Source organism: Macaca mulatta, chromosome 7 (assembly GCF_049350105.2).
Source record: "Macaca mulatta isolate MMU2019108-1 chromosome 7, T2T-MMU8v2.0, whole genome shotgun sequence".
Lineage (NCBI taxonomy): Eukaryota > Metazoa > Chordata > Mammalia > Primates > Cercopithecidae > Macaca > Macaca mulatta.
This window is the reverse complement of record NC_133412.1, coordinates 26548983-26570011: the sequence shown is the minus strand read 5'-3', so window position 1 is coordinate 26570011 and position 21029 is coordinate 26548983. Positions and strand designations below refer to the sequence as shown.

General features: G+C 39.3%; 1 protein-coding gene across 8 annotated transcripts in view; it reads right to left on the bottom strand.

The window, feature by feature from the left end:
* The window catches only part of GALK2 (galactokinase 2), a 178124-nt gene that overhangs the window by 92279 nt on the left and 64816 nt on the right, over positions 1–21029 (bottom strand). For all 8 annotated transcript variants that reach the window (XM_015142222.3, XM_028850902.2, XM_001113758.5 and 5 more), the window contains exon 3: positions 14195–14318. In XM_015142222.3, the coding sequence (XP_014997708.2) occupies positions 14195–14318 (124 nt within the window). The remainder of the gene's footprint in view (positions 1–14194; positions 14319–21029) is intronic.

Below are 21029 nucleotides of genomic sequence, written 5' to 3'. Positions count from 1 at the left end.
TTCCTGTACATCCTGCAGAGAATCACGGGCCAATTATACCTCTTTTATTTATAAAATTACCCAGTCTCAGGTATTTCTTTATAGCAGTGTGAGAATGGACTAATACAAATTGAAAAGTGCTAGCTCCCACAGAATTAGAAGTATAGCTTAAGTCTGTCAGAAAAAAAAAAAAAAAAACAAAAAACTGCGTTTTGATTAGTTAATGATCTTTGCTCTTTTCCGCATCCCTGTCTCACCTCTCTGCCTAGCCTTTTCCTGAGATTCAAAACCAGATACTCATTTTCCCACCAAATCTCTACCCTGCATTACATTATCCATTTGCTTTCTCTACCCCCACTTCCATGTTGTAGAATTCTGAGAAAAGAATCCTGAAAATGAGCAGACATGACCCATTATTACATTAATACTTTCCATTTACATATTTTATTCATTTATTTGTTCTTCAAAGAAACATCTGCCCAGTGTCTACCCTGTGTGTGTCTGGACCTGGGATAGGTAGACCATTGTAAGACACCTGCATGTGTCTGGATCTGGGGCAGACCATTTATAATAAGAGTAGCATCAAAAGAAATATGAAGTTGGAGGCACAGAGGAATGTCTATAGGCATCTGGTACTTGCCTTCTCCACAAAGAAGAACCAAAATAACAAGTTGATGATCATAGTTAGAAAAGATCACGTAAGAGAGAACACTGAATTCAACAAGAAGTGACAGGAAACACTTAAGGCAAGGAAGGAGAGGAAATCAGGGCAGCCTGCTGAGCCAGAATCAGCTGGGAGCCTAGAGAGGCTCTCCAATGTGGGTAAAGGGCAAGAGAAACACCCCAAGTGGTCCACATTACTATTAAGGACTCCTGCAATCCTAGCCATAGGACAGCCCCTCAACCCTTGAGGTCCATGTGACTGACAGAGAAACTGCTTGGAGATCACATGATGGCATTGCTCCAAAGAGGAAATTCACGCTGGGTTCCACACACCCCCAAGTCCTAAACAATTTGCACGTCACTATACTGAGATCCCAGACTCTACTAGACTGCATCCTGCCATGGGGACCAACAGCTCCTGTCTCCACATCCCTGCAACCTCTCTGATATCCCCTACCCACAGACAACATGAGTGCTAACTGCTGTTGTCAGAGCCAAAATGCAAGCCACTGGCAATAACTACAATACTCCCAGCAGTGGGGCTGCTGTGCATTTTCACGAGCCCTAAATACAGACTCCCTTACTCAAAGAAACTACCATTGCACTGCTGGGGCCAAACCATGAGCCACTGGCAGACCCCTGGTATTCGCAGCAGCAGAGCCACCATGCACTTTCATGTGCCCCGAGGAAAAGCTACCCCACCTGCAGCCACTACCTGGAGCCAAAGTGCATGCTCCCCAGCCAGTTGTCTACGACTGCTGCCAGTGAAAGCAACCCCACTGTCCCCAGCAGCTGGGCCACAGCACAGCCACTGCCACTACCACCTGAGCATTCCACTAGGTGGCTTGGTTCACTCTACTCCTGCCTACCACTTGCATACACCACCAGGAGACCTGAGGATAGGCCCGCCCTGCCAGACTCCATGCCTATGCCTAAGCATACTATCCAGAGTACTAAGAATGGCTGTGTCCAATCTACCACCACTGGCACCTGAACACTCTCCCAGGGACCTAAAGATGAGCCCACCCAACCTACTACTACTACCACAGCTAGCTTCCACCTGCATGCAACACCTGCGGCACTGAGGATCAACTCACCCAGCCTAACATAGCCACCAACAACAATGCAGAATGCTTGGGAGCCAGAGGGTTGTTCTACCACTGCTACTGCCATCACACAGGTGACACTAACTACCCAGGGGTCCAAGGACCCAGCCACTCACCCAGCTCACTGCTACAACTGCCAGGATCCACAGTCTCCAACAACAACCATATCCTAAGTCACTGAGGAAATCAGAGACCACTGATACTGTTTATGGCCAAAGGAATTATACAGAGACTACAATACTACAAGTGCCAAGAATCAATGCCAATATGCCAACCCAACCAATACCATAGGTACATCTTTGAGAAGAAGTCATCCTCTATAAAAGCAAATTCAAAAACTTGGAAGAAGCAAAATCATTCACCAGCAACAGATTCCAATGACAAAGAAATTTATTAAATTCCAGAAATAGAATTCAAAGTAATGACATTTAAAAAGCTCAGTGAAGCCAGGTGTAGTGGTTCATACCTGTAATCCCAGCACTTTGGGAGGCTGAAGCAGGCAGATCACTTAAGGTCAGGAGTTTGAGACCAGCTCAGCCAACATGGTGAAACACCATTTCTACTAAAAATATAAAAATTAGCCAGGTGTGGTGGTGAGTGCCTGTAATCCCAGCTACTCGGGAGGCTGAGGCATGAGAATCACTTGAACCCAGGATGCAGAGGCTGTAGTGAAGCAACATCATGCCACTGCACTCCAACCTGGGCAACAGATTGAGACTCCATCTTAAAAAAAAAAAAAAAAAATCAGTGAAAGACAAGAGAACACAGATACAAAGAAATCGGAAAAAAAATCCAGAATATGAAAAAGAAATTTAACAAATGGATATCATAAACAAAAATCTTGGAACAGAACAATTCACTGAATGAAATAAAACATACATTTGAAAACTTCAACAATAAACTAATCGAGCAGAAGAATTTCAGTATCTGAAGATAACTCTTTTGAAATAATACAGTCAGACAAATATAAGGAAAAAAGGATAAGAGAGAATGAAAAACCCTTATGTAACTTATGAAGCATCATAAAGCAACCAAATATTTGAATTTTTGGTGTCCCAGAAAGAAGAGAAAACCAAAAGGATAGAAAACCTACTTAACAAAATAATAGCTGAAAACTTCCCCAGTCCAGTAACAGATTTACATATTCTGATACAGGAAGCTCAGAGATCCCCAAACAAATACGACTTTAAAAGGTCTTCTCCATGGCACATTATAGTAAAGTGGTCAAAAGTCAAAGACAAAAAGATAATTCTTAAAACAGCAAAATAAAAGCATCTAGACACTTACAAAGGAGCCCCACCAAAACGACAGGGATTTCTCAGCAGAAACCATACAGGCCCTGAGAAAATGGGATGATACATTCAAAGTGTAGATAGATAAAGACTGGCAGCCAAGGATACTATACTCAACAAAATCATCCTTCATAAATGGAGAACTGAAGTCTTTCCCAGAAAAACCAAAAGCTGAACGCATTTATCATGAATGGGCTGAACCTACAAGCAATGCTTAAGGGAGTACTATACCTGGAAGCAAAGAGATAATATATACACCAACAGGAAAACACATAAAAGTATAAAGCCCACTGGTAGAGCAAACTCATGAATAAGGAAGAGAAAGGACTCAAATGTTACCACTACAGAACACCACCAAATCACGATAAACAAGAGAGAAATTAAAAAAAAAAAAAAAAAAAAGATATATAAAACAACCAGAAGTCAATTAACAAAATGACAGGAATAAGCCCTCCCATATCAATAATAACATTGAATGTAAACAGATTAAATTTTCCAATTAAAAGATATAAACTAGGATAACTGATTTAAAAACATGACCCTATCTATAATAAGCCCCCTACAAAAATAAAACCTCATTTCATCTGAAAAAAACACATATATATTGAAAGTAAGGGAATGAAAAAAATATATTCCATGCAAACAGAAACCAAAAGCAAGCAGGAATAGCCATGCTTGTACCAGATAAAATAGACTTTAAGTCAAAAACAGTAAAAACAGACAAAGAGGGGTATTATATAATGACAAAGCAATCAAATTAGCAGAGGATATGACAATTCTAAACACATACGCACTCAACAACAGAGCACCCAGATATATAAAGCAAATATTATTACAACTAAAGGGAGAGAGAGATCACAATACAATAATACTTGGGGACTTTAGCAGCCCACTCTCACCATTACAGAGATCATCACAACAGAAAATTTAAAAAGAAACACTGAATTTAGACTGCACTACTGACCAAATAGACGTAACAGAAATTTACAAAACATTTCATCCAGCAGCTACAGAACATACATTCTTCTTACCAGCAGATGAAACATTCTCCAGGATAGACCGTATGTTAGGACACATAACAAGCCTCAACAAATTTTTTAAAATGGAAATTATGTCAAATATCTTCTTAGATATAACAGAATAAAACTAGACAGTACGTATCAAATATCTTCTTAGAACCAATGGATTAAAATTAGATAGTAATAAAAAGAAAACTTGTAATACTGTATAAATACAAGGAAATTTAACAGCATGATTCTGAATGACCACTGGCTCAAGGAAAAATTAACACAGAAATCAAAAAATTTATTCAAATAAATGAGAACTGAAACACAACATATCAAAATCTATGAAATATACTAAAAACAATGCTAACAGAGAAAATCATAGCAATGAATGCCTACATCTAAAAAGAAAGAATTCAAATAAGCAAGCTAATGATGCATCTCAGGGAATTAGAAAAGCAATAAAAATCTAAACTCAAAAATAGCAGAAGGAAAGAAATAATGAAGATCAGAAAAGAACTAAATAAAGTAGCTACTAAAAGAAACACAAAGGGTTAAAGCTTTTGGAGGGATAGCAGACAAGGTGGCTGACTAGACACAGCCAGGAAGCACCACTCCCACTGTGAGACTAAATATTAAGTAAACCAACACACTTTGAGCAAATCTTAGAAAGAAAACACTAAGAGTAGATAGAGAAGCAACATAGACACTGAGGCTGAAAAGAGAAGAAGCTGGGAACCTTGTGTGGGGTTGATGAATGCTAGGGCTCATTCTCAGCCCTGAAAGCCTCCTAAGGGAGGGGTTAGTGAATGGATGGTGGGCCAACCCACTCTTGCTGCAGATGTCCAATCCTAAGTACAAGATATCCTATGACCCCCATAAACATTCAAACTGGCAAGGGGATCTGCCTGCAGAGTAGGCAGAAAAAGTACTCCAGCCTATATGGAATGGAAGTTTGGCACACATGACAGCTGCAGGAGAATACAACCATAGGTGCCCATCCCCCAAGGCTCCCCTTCTTCTCTGAGTAACTCTAACCCCAGTTGACCACTGGGTCAAGAGAACAAGGCTGACTTTCCAGTGGGAACAGGGCATGTCTGTTCTGTAGGCACTCCTGTCCACCAGCCCATTCCAAGGCCTCTGTGCGGCTGCTCTAACAGGAGCATGTGTACAGTGTAGCCTCCACTGCTCAGTACGGGTGCTTTACCAAAAGGCCAGCCTAAGTACTTTCTCAGAGGTCTGGAAGCACTTGGAATCCCCCAGCACAGTTGGTGCTGTGCCAAAGTGAGCCAAAAGATGGAGCTGTGGGCTAGTCCCAATGGCTCAGGGCCTGGGAATCATAAGCGAAGATCTGTAGCCAGTGCTAGAGCAGGGAAGGAGTCCACACGCTCAGAAGACAAAGAGGAGTGAGACACACAGGCTTGTGAGCCAGCACCAGAGAAGGGCATCTCTCCCTCTACAGCAGCAGTCCCCAACCTTTTTAGCATAGGGACCAGTTTTGTAGAAGGCAATTTTTCCATGGATGGTGTATGTTGGGGAGGAGGGGATGGTTTCAGGTTGAAACTGTTCTACCTCAGATCATCAGCACTGGATTATTGTAAGGGTCCGCGTGTTTCCTAAACAAAGGAACGAACACACAAGACAACACAAGACAAGACAAACATGGCGGCCGCCTCAAATGGCACGCTCTGCTTTATTTTATACAGTCGTTTGTGGAATGTTGCCAAGTCACAAGACACATTGTTGTTTTTCTGACCTTTCCCTGACTTTCTGGATTTTCAAGATGTTTACACATAAACAAGCCCTCAGGGTCTGCTGTTAGCAGCTGGCTCCTTTGTCCTCCCTGTTTGCAGGGAAGGAACGCCCTGCTTCGTTTGCAAGAGCAGGACTTATCAGGAACGCCCTGCAAGAGCAGGACTTATCGGGAACCTCTCGTTTGCGAGCACGTAGTCCTCTACAATTATCATAAGGAGCATGCAACCTAGATCCCTCCCACATGCAGTCCAGAATAGGGTTCATGCTTCTATGAGAGTCTAATGCCACTGCTGATCTGACGGGAGACAGAGCTCAGGTGGTAATAATGCTCCCTCGCCCACTACTCACCTCCTGCTGTGTGGCCCAGTTCTGAACAGGCCAGGGAGCAGTAACAGGGATTGGGGAACCCTGCTCTACAGGACCAGTCCAAGAATGGTGTGGCCTATCTGCAGGTCATAGCCTCTGCCTGAGGGAGCCCTGCAGCCCAGAAGACCTAATAAAGAAAAGACAGGATCAGTGCCAGTGATCAGAGGGAGCTTCCTCAAAGCTCAGGAACAGACCTGGTGAGAGCGTCATCTGGCTCCCCCTACCCCACTACAGAGCACTACTGCAAATGCACTGAAATACAAAAAAAGCTGTGCAGCTTATTAAGAGCTTATCTGCTGGCCACCACTCTTAAGCACCATTTACTGGATCACAGCCCAAATTACAACACTGAAAATAATCTGCCAATATACATCACTTGTGAAACCAGGGGCAAGAATCCAGCCACAAATAAAGATCCTGTACAGAGCCTTGGCCCTCTGAAAGCAACCAGAAATGAAGCCAATTGACTATCCTCAATTTAAACCACAGCTAAAAGAACACCAGTTCTCTCAGAGGAGAATCAGTGAAAAAACTAAAGGAAAAGGAAAAAAGTTGGAGTTATCACATTACCCAACTTCAAATTATACTACACGGCTATAGTAACCAAAACAGCATAGTATTGGTACAAAAACAGATACATAGACATAGACTTATAGAACAGAATAGAAAACTGAGAAATAAAGCTGAACACCTACATCCATCTGATCTTCCACAAAGTCAACAAAAATAAGCAATGAAGGAAGGGCTCCCTATTCAATAAATGGTGCTGGTATAACTGGTTAGCCATATGCAGTAGAATGAAACTGGACCTCTATCTTTCAGCATATACAAAAATTTATTCAGATAGATGAAAGATTTAAATGTAAGACCTCAAGCTGTATGAGTCCTAGAAGAAAACCTAGGAAATGGTTAGAATTTGGCAAAGATTTTATGGCTAACTCTCCAAAAGCAACTGTGACAAAAACAAAAATTGACAAGTGAGACCTAATTAAAGAGCTTCTGCACAGCGAAAGAAACTATCAACAGAGTAAACAGATAATTCACAAAATGAGAGAAAATTTCCACAAACTACACATCTGACAAAGGTCTACTAATATCCAGAATCTGTAAAAAAAAAAAAATGTAAACAAATCAACAAGCAAAAAACAAATAATCCCATTAAAAAATGGGCAAAGTATATGAACAAACACTTCTCAAAGGAAGACATACAAATGCAAATCAAAACCACAATGAGATACCATCTCACTCCAGTCAGAATGGCTATTATGTAAATGTCAACAAGAAACAGATGCTGGCAGGGCTGTATAGAAAAAGGAATGTTTATACACTGTTGGTGGGAGTGTAAATTAGTTCAGCCACTGTGGAAAGCATTTTGGAGTTTCCTCAAAGAACTTAAAACAGAACTATCATTTAACCCAGCAATCCCATTACTGGGTATATACCCATAGGAAAATAAATTATTCTTAAAAAAAAAAAAAGACACATGCATTCATATGTTCATTGAAGTACTATTTACCATAGCAAAGACATGGAATCAACCCAGGTGCCCATCAATGGTGGGTTGGATAAAGAAACTGTGGTATACTTACACCAGGGAATACTATGCAGCCATAAAAAGAACGAAATCATATCCTTTATAGCGACATGGATGCAGCTGGAGGCTATTATCCTAAGCAAATTAACACAGGAACAGAAAATCAAGTACTGCTGCATGTTCTCACTTATAAGTGGGAGCTAAATATGAGTACACAGGGGCATAAAGATGGGAATAATAGACACTGAGGACTAGAATGTGATGGTGAGGGCAGTAGGGAGGAAGGAAGTGTGAGCTGAAAAACTGCCTATTGGCTGCTATGCTGACTACCTGGGTGATGGGATCATCTGTACCCCAAACATCACCATTACAAAATATACCCAAGTAACAAACCTGCACATGTAACCCCTGAATCTGAAATAAAAGTTGAAATTATTTTATTGAAAAAATACAAAGAATCAAGAAAATGGAAAGTTGATTATTTGAAAAGAAGAAAAAAATTAATGAACTGCTAGCCAGATTAACCATGAAAAAAAGTGAGAAGACCCAAATAAACAAAATCAGAATCCAAAAAGGAACATTACAACTGATACCATGGAAATACAAAAGCTTATCAGACACTGTTATGAATAACTGTACATCCACAAACAAACCAGAAAACCTAAAGGAAATTGATAAATTCCTAAACACACAACATACCAAGATTAAATCAGGAAGAAACAAAAAACATAAACAGACTAGTGACAAGTACCAAGATTGAAATAGTAAAATGAAAAGGCTTCCAACAAAGAAAAGCCCAAGACTGGACAGCTTCACTGAAAAATTCTACCAAACTTACAAAGAACAAACACCAATCCTCTTCAAACAATTCCAATAAATTGAAGAGAAGGGAATTAACCTAGTCCCAAAAGGCAAGCATCACTCTGATACTAAAATCAGACAAAGGTGTAACAAAAACCAAAACTGCAGACCAAGATCCCTATTTAAATATATGTAAAAATCTTCAACAAAATTGCAGCAAACTGAATCCAACAGAACATCAAAAATATAAAACACCATGATCAAGTGGGATTTATCCCAGGCATGCAAGGATTGTTCAAGAAACACAAATCACTAAATGTGACACATCACATCAGTAGAATAAAGGACAAAAACCATACAATCATCTCAATAGACATAGAGAAAGCATGTAATAAAATTCAATATCCTTTCACGATAAAAACTCTCAATTATCAGGCATACAATAAATATACCACAACACAATAAAGATCTCATATGACAAACCCACAGCTAACATCATATCAAATAAAGAAAAGTTGAAGCCTTTCCTGTAAAACCTGGAACACAGCAAAGATGCCCAAAATCACTACTCCTAGTCAACATAATACTGGAAATCTTAGCCAGAGTAATCAGGCAAGAATAAAAATAGAAGGATCCAAGTTGATAAGGAGGAAGTTACATTGTCCCATTTCATAGGTGACATGATTTTATATCCAGAAAAAGCTAAAGACTCTAAAAAAAAAACTCTGATAAACAAATTCAGTAAAGCTGCAGTATAAAAAATCAACATACAAAAATTTGCAGCATTTCAATATGCCAATAATGAACTAGCTGAGAAACAAATTAGGCCAGAAATCCTGTTTACAATAGCTCCAAAACAAAAAAACATCCTAAGAATAAATTTAACCAAGGAGATGAAAGATCTCTAAGGAAAACTAGAAAACACTGATGAATGAAATTGAAGAGGACACAAATGAAGACATCCCATGTTCATGGACTGAAAAAATTAATATTGTTAAAATGAACATACTGCCAAAGCAATCTGCAAATTGAATGCAATCCCTATGAAAATACTCCCGTCATTTTCACAAAAATAGAAAAAAATCCTAAAATATGTATAAAACCAAACAAAAAGAGCCCAAATAGCCAAAGCACTCCTGAGCAAAAAGAACAAAGCAAGAGGCATCACACTATCTGACCTCAAAATATATTACAAGGCTATAAAAACCAAAACAGCAAGGTATTGGTATCAAAACAGACACAAATACTAATGGGATAGAAGAGAAAACCCAGAAATACATCCATGTATGTACAGCAAATTCATTTTCTCTTTTTTTTTTTTTTTTTTTCTCTGAGACAGAGTTTTTTGCTCTTGTTGCCCAGGCTGGAGTGCAGTGGCGTGATCTTGGCTCACTGCAACCTCCGCCTCCTGGGTTCAAGCAATTATCCTGCCTCAGCCTCCTGAGTAGTTGGGATTATAGGCACGCAACACCACACCCAGCTAATTTTTTGTATTTTTAATAGAGACAGGGTTTCATCATGTTGGCCAGGCTGGTCTTGAACTCCTGACCTCAGGTGATCTGCCCACCTCGGCCTCCCAAAGTGCAGGGATTACAGGCATGAGCCACCGCGCCTGGACAGCAAACTCATTTTCAACAAAGGTATCAAGAAAATACATTCAGGAAAGAAAACCCTCTTGAATAAATGGCGCTGGGAAAACTCAATACCCATACGCAGAAGAATGAATTGAACCCCTATTTCTCACCATATACAAAATTCAATCCAAGATAGGTTAAAGACTTAAACATAACACCTACAACTATAAAACTACTAGAAAGAAATATAGGGGGAACACTTCAGGATATAACCAAAGATTTCATGGCTAAGATCTCAAAAGTACAGAAAACAAAACAAAAATAAATAAATAAAACTGTTTTAAACTAAAAAGCTTCTGCCCACATAGGAAGCAATCAACAGAGTGGGGAGACAACCTGTTGAATGGAAGAAAATATTTGCAAACTATTCATCCAACAAGGAACTAATATCCAGAATACACAAGGAACTCAAAACACTCGATAGTAAAAACTAATAATAATCCCACTTAAAGGTGGACAAATGACATGAAGAGACATTTTTCCAAAGACATCCATACAAACGGCAGATAGGTATATGAAAAACTGCTTACCATCACTAATCATCAGCAAAATGGAAATCAAAACCACAATGAGACATCATCTTACCCAAGTTAGAATGACTATTACTAATAAGACAAAAGATAACAGATGCTGATAAGGACACAGAAAAAAGGGAACACTTATACACTGTTGGTGGGAATGTATATTAGTGCAGCCATTACAGAAAACAGTAGGGAGATTTCTCAGAGCACTAAAAACACAACTACCATATGATCCAGCAACCGTAATACTGCGTATTTATCCAAAGGAAAAGAAATCAGTATATCAGGAGGATACCTGCACTCCATGTTTATTCCAGTACCATTCACAATAGCAAAGATAGGGAATCAACCTAAGTGCCCACCAACAGATGAATAAATAAAGAAAATGTATATATACGCAATGGAATACTATTCAGCCATAAAAAAAATAAAATAAAATCATGGCATTTGGAGCAATGTTGATGGAATAAGCCAGGTACAGAAAAAACAAACATCAGATATTCTCACTCATATGTGGGAACTTAAAAAATTGATCTCATGAAGGAACAGGGTAGAATGATAGATAAAAGAGGCGAGGAAGGGTCAGTGAATGGGGGATAAAAAGAAGTTGGCAAATAGGTAAAAACATAAGGTTAGATAGAAGGAATAAGTTATAATGGTCTATAGCAGAGTAGGGTGACTGTAGTTAACAACCATGTATTGTATATTTCAAAATAGCTAGAAGAGAGGACCTGTAATGTCCCAATACAGAAATGACAGAGCAAGACTTTGTCTCAAAAAAAAGAGGCTTATATCTATAAGAAACTCAAAAATAGGGAAATGATTTGAAAAGACCCTTCAACAAAGAATACATCTAGGTAGCAAATAAGTAGATGAAAAGATGTTCAACATCATTAGTCAGAGAAATTTAAAAACTTGAAATATACTACTACACATTTAGGAGAAGAGCTAAAATTTTAAAACATGCTGGTAACACCACTGATGAAAATGTAAAATTACACAACTTTGGCAAGCAGAAAATTTCTTTCTTTTTTTTTTTTTTTTCTGAGACAGAGTCTCACTCTATCACCCTGGCTGGAGTGCAGTGGCGCAATCTTGGCTCACTGCAACCTCCACCTCCCAGGTTCAAGCAATTCTCCTTCCTCAGCCTCCTGAGTAGCTGGGATTACAGGTGCATGCCACAATGCCCAATTAAGCTTTTTGTATTTTTAGTGGAGACAGGCTTTCACCATGCTGCCAAGTGTGGTCTCGAACTCACAGGCTCAAGCAATCCAACCACCTCGGCCTCCCAAAATGCTGGGATTACAGGCGTGAACCACTGTGCCCAGCCAGAAAATTTCTTTAAAAGGCTATATTAGTTCATTTTCATGCTGTTGATAAAGACATACCTGAGACTGAGCAATTTACAAAAGCAAGACCTTTAATGGACTTACAGTTCCACATGGCTGCAGGAGCCTCACAATCATGGCAGAAGGCAAGGAGGAGCAAGTCACGTCCTATAGGGATGATGGCAGGCAAAAAGAGAGCTTGTGCAGGGAAACTTCCATTTTTAAAACCATCAGATCTCATGAGACTTATTCATTATCACAAGAACAGCATGGGAAAGACCGGCCCCCATGATTCAATTACCTCCCATCAGGCTCCTCCCAGGACACGTGGGAATTGTGGGAGTTAAAATTCAAGATTAGATTTGGGTGGGGACACCACCAAACCATATCAAAGGCAAACCAGGATGGATGCAGTGGCTCAAACCTGTAATCCCAGCACTTTGGGAGGCTGACGCAAGTGGATCACTTGAGGTCAGTAGTTCAAGACCAGCCTGGTCAACATGGTGAAATCCCATCTCCACCAAAAAATACAAAAATTAGCCAGGTGTGATGGTTTGTGCCTGTAGTCCCAGCTACTCAGGAGACTGAAGCGGGAGAATCTCTTGAACCCAGGAGGCAAAGGTTGAGTTGAGCTGAGATCACCCCACTACACTCCAGGCTAAGCAAGAGGGTGAGACCCTGTCTCAATAAATAAATAAATGGCAAACCAGACACTCCAATCTTAGGTATTTACCCAACAGAAATGAAACATGTCCACACATACATTTGTACATAAATATTTGTAGCAGTATTATTCATACAGGCAAATACTGGCAATGATCTAAATGTCCGTTATTGGTAAATAGATAAACAAGATATACCTACACAATGAATGCTAAAACAAATGGACAATTCTAGGAGGCATACTACATGCTTCCTAGGGGTCCTAGCAGATTCAAGCCTCCTGCCTCTAGCAGGGACTATATATCTTGATAATTCACCTCTAATTGCCCAACTCATTCTTCATGCTCTTTCCTACTGCTCCTGGGACCATTTCTCAAATATACTACCTGCATCTAGGTCTGTCTCAGGATCTACTTTTGTGAAAAACGAAACTGAAACCACACATTCATTATTGTGGGAATGATTAAGCAAATTTTACTAAATCAAGATGACAAAATATTATGCACTGGTTTTTAAATGTTCATAAACAATGACACAAAAATATGTTTGAGATAATGTGAGCTTTTCAAGGGTCCAAAATGCACACAAGATATATTATCAGACATGTGAAATGAAAAGGAAAAAAAGATCTCCTACAATAAGTTCCATATAAAAGTAAAAAACTTCTACATCTTGCACAAGCTGGTATAGAGTCTTATCAAAAATATTTTCTGAATAAATGAATGTTATTGCAGATAAACTAACCAATGAACAAGCCAAACATATAATATGCCAAACATAAGCCAAAATCTTTTTCTGTATGATCAAGTCAAATCCGTTATAATACATTAAAAGCAAGTAGAGTTTATCCTAGAAATGCAAAGGGCTCAACATTAAAAACTTCATCAGACTAATTCACCATATTTTTAAAAAACTGATCTTCAATACTAAATAGACATTTAATTAAATTCAATACCCATTAGTAAACTTTTTTAATCTTAGCAAACTAAGATTTTTTTTTAAAGACTTTGTTAACTTGATAAAGCATATGTACTAGAAAGTTACCTTTATTAGGCATCAGACTCTGTTTTATATGCTAGGGCATTGAAGAAGAGAGGCAACAGTGCCTGAAGTCACATAGTTTACTGTCTACTGGGTGACACAGGTAAATAAACAGATAATAATAATACAGCATAGTAAGATGCTATGACAAGATACTTATAAGCTGCCATAGTAACATAGGAAAACATCACCTTACTTTGCTGGAGATAATTAGATCAATAGATGATAAGTACCTATTGCACAAGGACAGAGTTATTTATCTTTGTATCACCTGGTATCTAAGACTATGTCTATCACATGGTAAGTCTTTGGTAAATATTCCTAAAATTAATTGACAAATGAACAAAATGAACAAACAATAAATAATGGCCTTAGAATTTTTTTAATGTCAGGTACAAAATATCAACAAATTAAATGACTTGTTATAAATCTGATGTCTCCTAAAGAGTTCATTTGGGTACAAACAGAACCATACATACAGACAAATTAGCAATTTTAAATACTCACGGATACAAGGGATTTGTATTGGCCAGTTGGAGAGTATATGTTTTCACAGGTTCTACAGCTATTAGCACATCTTGTTCTATAGCCATAGGAAGAACAGAATATCCACAGTAATCTATATGCTCTCCTAGAAAAAAGAGAAAGCTTTTTTAATCATTGCTAATATATAAAACAAAAGCACCTCAAGAAAGTTTACATACAGGAAAAAACTGATCATGAGCCAGGTTTTAACAGTAAATAAAAATAAAGGAAAGCAGAGCAAGATGGCCAAATAGAACCCTTCCATGATCTTACACCAAATTGAACAACTATCTATGCAATAAACACCTTCATAAGAACCCAGAAAATTCAGGTGAGTACCTGAAAATCACAGTACCTGGTTTTCACATAACATCAGGGATAGAGGAATTGAAGAGCACAGGAAAGACAGTCTTGCATTGCCTACAGGATCCCTCCCAGTATGGAGAGAGAAAAACTGTTTGGGGGAGGGAGGGTGAAGTGAGTGTGGGTCTTTGCACTGGAACTCAGTGCTGCCATGTTACAGCAAAACACAAAACAGAGAAGAATTCTGCTAGCACCCAAGGAGGGAGTATTTAGATCAGCCCTGGGCAAGACAGAATTCTCAGTCTCAGCAGGAAGAACCTGAGTCGCAACTGACCTCACCTCTGGCTAACTAAAGTGGCCTCGTGCCCAGAATAAGCTTAATTGGCTGTCAGGCCACAAGTACTGCAGTCCTCAGGCAAGCTGTGGTGCTGCGCTGGACTTGGAGGCAGTAGACTTGGGATGTGTGACCAAGTGTGACACCAGCTGTGGCAGCCAGGGGAGTGGCTGGATCACATTGCACCCAACTCCAGGAAGTACAGCTTGGGGAGAGACTCCTTTAGCTTAAGGAAAGAAGTGGGAAGAGTATAGAAGACTGTCTTGCAATTTGGGTACCAGCTCAGCCAAAGTAAAGCACCAAGGAGATTCCTGAAGCTGTCAATTCCAGGACTTAGTTCCTGAAGGGGATTTCTAGACCCACCCTCATTCAAAGGGAATCCACTGCCCTGAAGAGAAGGACCCAGTCTTGGCAGGATTCACCTGATCACTAAAGAGCCCTTGGGCCTTGAATAAACATCAGCAGTAACCAGGCAAGATCCAGTATTGTACAGGCTTCAGGTATGACCCAGCACAGTGCCAGCTGTGGAAGCCACAGAAGTGCTCTAGGCAGCCCAGTAGAGAGACTACTTCTGATTGGAAGGAGTAAAGGGAAGACATCAAGAGGACTTTGCCTGACAACCCAAGGAATTCTCCTTTACCTTACCCAAACTCATCAAGGCAGCGCCTCTAGATGTCAGCAAGAACTGCATTATTCCTGGGCTTAGAGCACCTCCTTTAGCCCGTAAGGACCACATTCTTAGAGCACAACACTCAACCCCATTTGAATACATGAAAAGTCTTCTCAAGAATGAAGGGTACAAACAAACCCAGACTACACAGACAAATAAATACCTAATTTGTCAATGCCCATAAGTGATGAATGTCCACAAGCATCAAGAGTATCCAGGAAAACATGACCTCATTAAATGAACTACAGAAGACACCAGTGACCAATCCCGGAAAGACAAAGATATATGTCCTTTCAGACAGAGAATTCAAAAGAGCTGTCTTGAGGAAGCTCAACAAACTTAAAAGATAACACAGGGAAGAAATTCATTATTCTACCAGAGAAATTTAACAAAGAGATTAAAATCGTTTTTGAAATTTCAAACAGAAGTTCTGCAGTTGAAAAATTCAACTGACAAACTCAAAAATGTCTCAGTCTCTCAACAGTAGAATCGATCAAGAAAAAGAAATAATTAGTGAACCTGAAGACAGGCTATATAAAAATACACAGTCAGAGGAGAGAAAAGAAAAACAATTTAAAAAGAATGAAGCTTTTCTACAAGATCTAGAAAATAGCCTCAAAGGGGCAAATCTAAGAGTTAATGGCTTTAAAGAGGATGTAGAGATAGAGAGGTAGGGTAGGAAGTTTATTCAGGGAAATACTGATAGAAAACTTTCAAAACCTAGGAAAAGATATGAATATTAAGGTATTAGAAGATCACACAACACCAAAAGGATTCAACCCAAATAAGACTAACTGAATTAATATATTAATCAAACTGTCAAAGGTCAAGGATAAAGAAAGTATCCTAAAAGCAGAAAAAGAAAAGAAGCAAAGAACATATAAAGAACATACAAAGCAAAGAACATATATAAAGAACATATAAAGAACAATACGTCTGACAGGAGACAACTCAGCAGGGAACTTAGAGGCCAAGAGAGAGGCAGATGACATAGTCAAAGTGTTTAAGAAAAACAACTTTTGAACTAAAATATTATTTCCAATAAAACTATCCTTCAAACATGAAAGAGAAATACTCTCCCAGACAAACACAGCTGAGGGGTTTCATCAACACCAAACCTGTCTTGCAAAAAATGCTACAGAGAGTTCTTCAATCTGAAAGAAAAGCACATTAAAGTAAAAAATATATATCACATGGTGGTATAGAACTCAGTGGTAGTGGTAAATGAACAGATGAATACAGAATAACACTGTAACTATAGTGTTAAAACACTCATATATTAGTAGGAAGATTAAAAGACAAACCTATCAAAAATAGTAACTGAAACAGCTTTCTGAGCATAAAAAGATATAAATACAGACAATCAAAAGTGACAAAGCAGCCGGGCACGGTGGCTCAAGCCTGTAATCCCAGCACTTTGGGAGGCCAAGTCAGGCAGATCACGAGGTCAGGAGATCGAGACTATCCTGGCTAACATGGTGAAACTCCATCTCTACTAAAAGTACAAAAAAAAAAAAAAAAGTCGGGCGTGGTGGTGGGTGCCTGTAGTCCTAGCTACTTGGAAGGCTGAGGCAGGAGAATCACTTGAACCTGGGAGGCGGGGATTGCAGTGAGCCGAGATCACGCCACTGTACTCCAGCCTGGGTGACAGAGTGAGACTCCGTCTCAAAAAAAAAAAAAAAAAAGAAGTGACAAAGTGAAGAAATGGGGTGAAGGTGTAGTTTTGGGATTTTTGTTTGTTTTCTTTTTGCTTATTTATTTTTTTATTTTCATTGTAGTCAGTTAAGCTGTCATCTGCTTGAAATAATTGGTTATAAGATGTTATTTGCAAGCCTCACAGTAATCACAAAACAAAAACCTATATCGGATACAAAAAAAAGTTGGGTTTTTTTGGGTTTTTTTTTTTTTTGAGACGGAGTCTCACTCTGTCGTCCAGGCTGGAGTGCAGTCGCGCAATCTCGGCTCACTGCAAGCTCCACCTTCCAGGTTCACACCATTCTCTGGCCTCAGCCTCCCGAGTAGGTGGGACTACAGGAGCTCACCACCTCACCTCGCTAAATTTTTTTTGTATTTTTTAGTACAGATGGGGTTTCACCGTGTTAGCCAGGACGGTCTCAATCTTCTGACCTCGTGATCTGCCCACCTCTGCCTTCCAAAGTGCTGGGATTACAGGCGTGGGGCAATGCGCCCGGCCCAAAAAAAGTTTTAAATAATAAATTAAAACTTGTCAGAAAAAGTCACTTTTATACAAAGGAAGACAAGAAGAAAGGAAGAAAGAGAGAACCAACAAAACAACCAGAAAATAAATAACAAAATGGCACTAGTAAGCCTGTACCTTATAACATTGAATATAAATGGACTAAATTTCCAATAAAAGACAAAGTGGATGAATGGATTAAAAAAACAAAAACAATACGCTAACTTCATCTATAAAGATACGCAGACCAAAAAAAAAAAAAAAGAAAAAGATATTGCGGAACACACACCAGGGCCAATTGTGGGGTGGAGGGGAAGGGGAGGGAAAGCATTAGGACACATAGCTAACACACACGGGGCTTAAAACCTAGATGATGCATTGACAGGTGCAGCAAACCACCATGGCACACGTATACCTATGTATCAAACCTATACATTTCTGCACTTATATCCCGGAACATAAAGTAAAATTTTTTAAAAAAGAAAAAGATAATCCATGCAAATGAAAACCAAACGAGAACAAGAGTAGTTATGCATAAATAAACAGGATTCAAGACAAAAACTATAAAAAGAGACAAAGGTCATTATATAATATCAAAGGAGTCAATTCAGCAACAGGATATAACAATTGTAAATATATATGCACCCAATGCTGGAGCACTCAGCTATATAAAACAAATATTAGCCGGGCGCGGTGGCTCACGCCTGTAATCCCAGCACTTTGGGAGGCCAAGGCGGGCGGATCACAAGGTCAGGAGATCGAGACCACGGTGAAACCCCGTCTCTACTAAAAATACAAAAAATTAGCCGGGCGCGGTTGTGGGCGCCTGTAGTCCCAGCTACTCGGGAGGCTGAGGCAGGAGAATGGCGTGAACCCGGGAGGCGGAGCTTGCAGTGAGCTGAGATCGCGCCACTGCACTCCAGCCTGGGCGACAGAGCGAGACTCCGTCTCAAAAAAAAAAAAAAAAAAAAAAAAACAAATATTATTAAAATTAAAAAGAAGGATAGATGCCTATACAATAATAACTGGGGACTTCAAAACCTCACTTTCAGCCCTGGGGTATTCATCCAAGAGAAAATCAACAAAGAAACATCAGACTTAAACTGCACTATAGAACAAATGGATATTTATAAAACATTTCATCCAACAGCCCCAGAATACACATTCTTCTCATCAGTGCCCGGCATATTCTCCAGGATAGATCATAAGTTAGACCACAAAACAAGTCTCAAAAAGTTCAAAAAAATTAAAATAACATCAAGTATCTTCTCTGATCATAATGAAATAAAACTAGAGATCAATATGAAGAAAAACTTTGGAAACTAAGCAAACACATGGAAAGTAAAAATATGTTCCTGATTGACCAGTGTGCCAATGAAAAAATGAGGAAATTTTTAAATTTCATGAAACATGTGGGAGTGAAAACACAATAGACCAAAATCTCCATAACACAGAAAGAGCAGTACAAAAAAGGACATTTAAAACAATAAATACCTATATCAAAAAGGTAGAAATATGTCAAATAAGCAACCTAAAGATGCATCTTAACAAATAAGAAAGACAAAAGCAAATGAAATGCACAATTGGTAGAGGAAAAGAAAGAACTCAGATCAGAGCAAAAAATTAGTAAAATTGAAATTTAAAAATACAAAAAAAAAAATCAATGAAATTAAAAACTGGTGTTTTGCAAACATAAACTAAATCAAAAAACCTTTAGCCACACTAAGAAAAAAAGAGTCCAGGCACAGAGGCTCACACCTGTAATCTCAGCACTTTGGGAGGCCAAGGTGGGTGGCTCACAAGGCCAGGTGTTCGAGACCAGCCTGGCCAACGTGTTGAAACCCCATCTGTACTAAAAATACAAAAATTAGCTGGGCGTGGTGGTGGGCACTTGTAATCCCAGCTACTCAGGAGGCTGAGGCAGGACAATCACTTGAACCCAGGAGGCAGAAGTTGCAGTGAGTTGAGACAGCTCCACTGCACTCCGGCCTAGGCAAGAGAGTGAGACTCTGTCTCAAACAAAAAAGAAAAAGAAAAAAATAAAGAAGATTCAAATAGAGAATTTTTTTAAAGATATTATAACTGATAGCAGAGACTGAAGGCATCATTAGAGACTATCATGAGCAACTATATACCAACAAATTAGAAAACCAAGAAGAAAGGGATCAATGCCTAGACCCATATGATATGGCTTGGATCTGTGTCCCCACCCAAATCTCATGTTGAAATGTAATACCAAATGCTGGAAGTGAAGCCTGGTGGGTATCGATTGAATCATGGAGGTGGTTTCTAATGGCTTAACCCAGTCTCCTGAGTGTGGCTCTCATGATAGAGTTCTCACAAGATCTGATTGTTTAAAAGGGTATAGCACTTTCCCTCCCTCTCATCCTCCTGCTCCAGCCATGTAAGGTGTGCCTCCTTCCCCTTTGCCTTCCACTATGCTTGTAAGTTTCCTGAGGCTTTCCCAGCCATGCTTCCTGTACAGCCTGCAAAGTTGTGAGCCAATTAAACCTCTTTTCTTTATGAACTATCCAGTCTCAGATACTTCTTTATAGCAGTGCAAGAGCAGACCAATGCAGAAAATTGGTATCAGAAGTAGGGCATTGCTATAAAGATAACTGAAAATGTGAAAGCACCTTTGGAACTAGGTAAAGTGGCAGAGGTTGGAACAGTTCAGAGGGCTCAGAAAAAAAAACACAGGAAGATAAGGAAAAGTTTGGAACTTCCAAGAAACTGGTTGAATGGTTGTGTCCAAAATGCTGATAATAATATGAACAATGAAGTCCCAGCTAAAGAGGTCTCAGATGAAAATACAAAACTTATTGAGAACTAGAGTAAAGGTCACTTTTGTTATGCTTTAGCAAAGAGTCTGGAGGCACTGTGCCCCTGCTCTAGGGACCTATGGAACTTTGAACTTGAGAGTGATGATTTAGGTTATCTGGTGAAAAAAATTTCTAAGCAGCAAAGCATTCAAGATGTAGTATAGCTGCTTCTAACAACCTATGCTCTTATTCTTGAGCAAAGAAATCACCTGAAACTGGAATTTCTATTTAAAAGGGAAGCACAGTGAACAAGTTTGAAATACTTGAAGCCCAGCCATGTGGTAGAAATGAAAAGGCCTTTTTTTTTTTTTTTTTTTTTTTAACTGTAGCTAACTTTGGGAAACCCCGTTTCTAGTAAGAATACAAAAATTGGCCAGCCATGGTGGCATGTGCCTGTAATCCCAGCTACTCAGGAGGCTGAGGCACAAGAATCACTTGAGTCCAGGAGGTGCAGGTTGCAGTGAGCCAAGATTGTGCCACTACACTCCAGC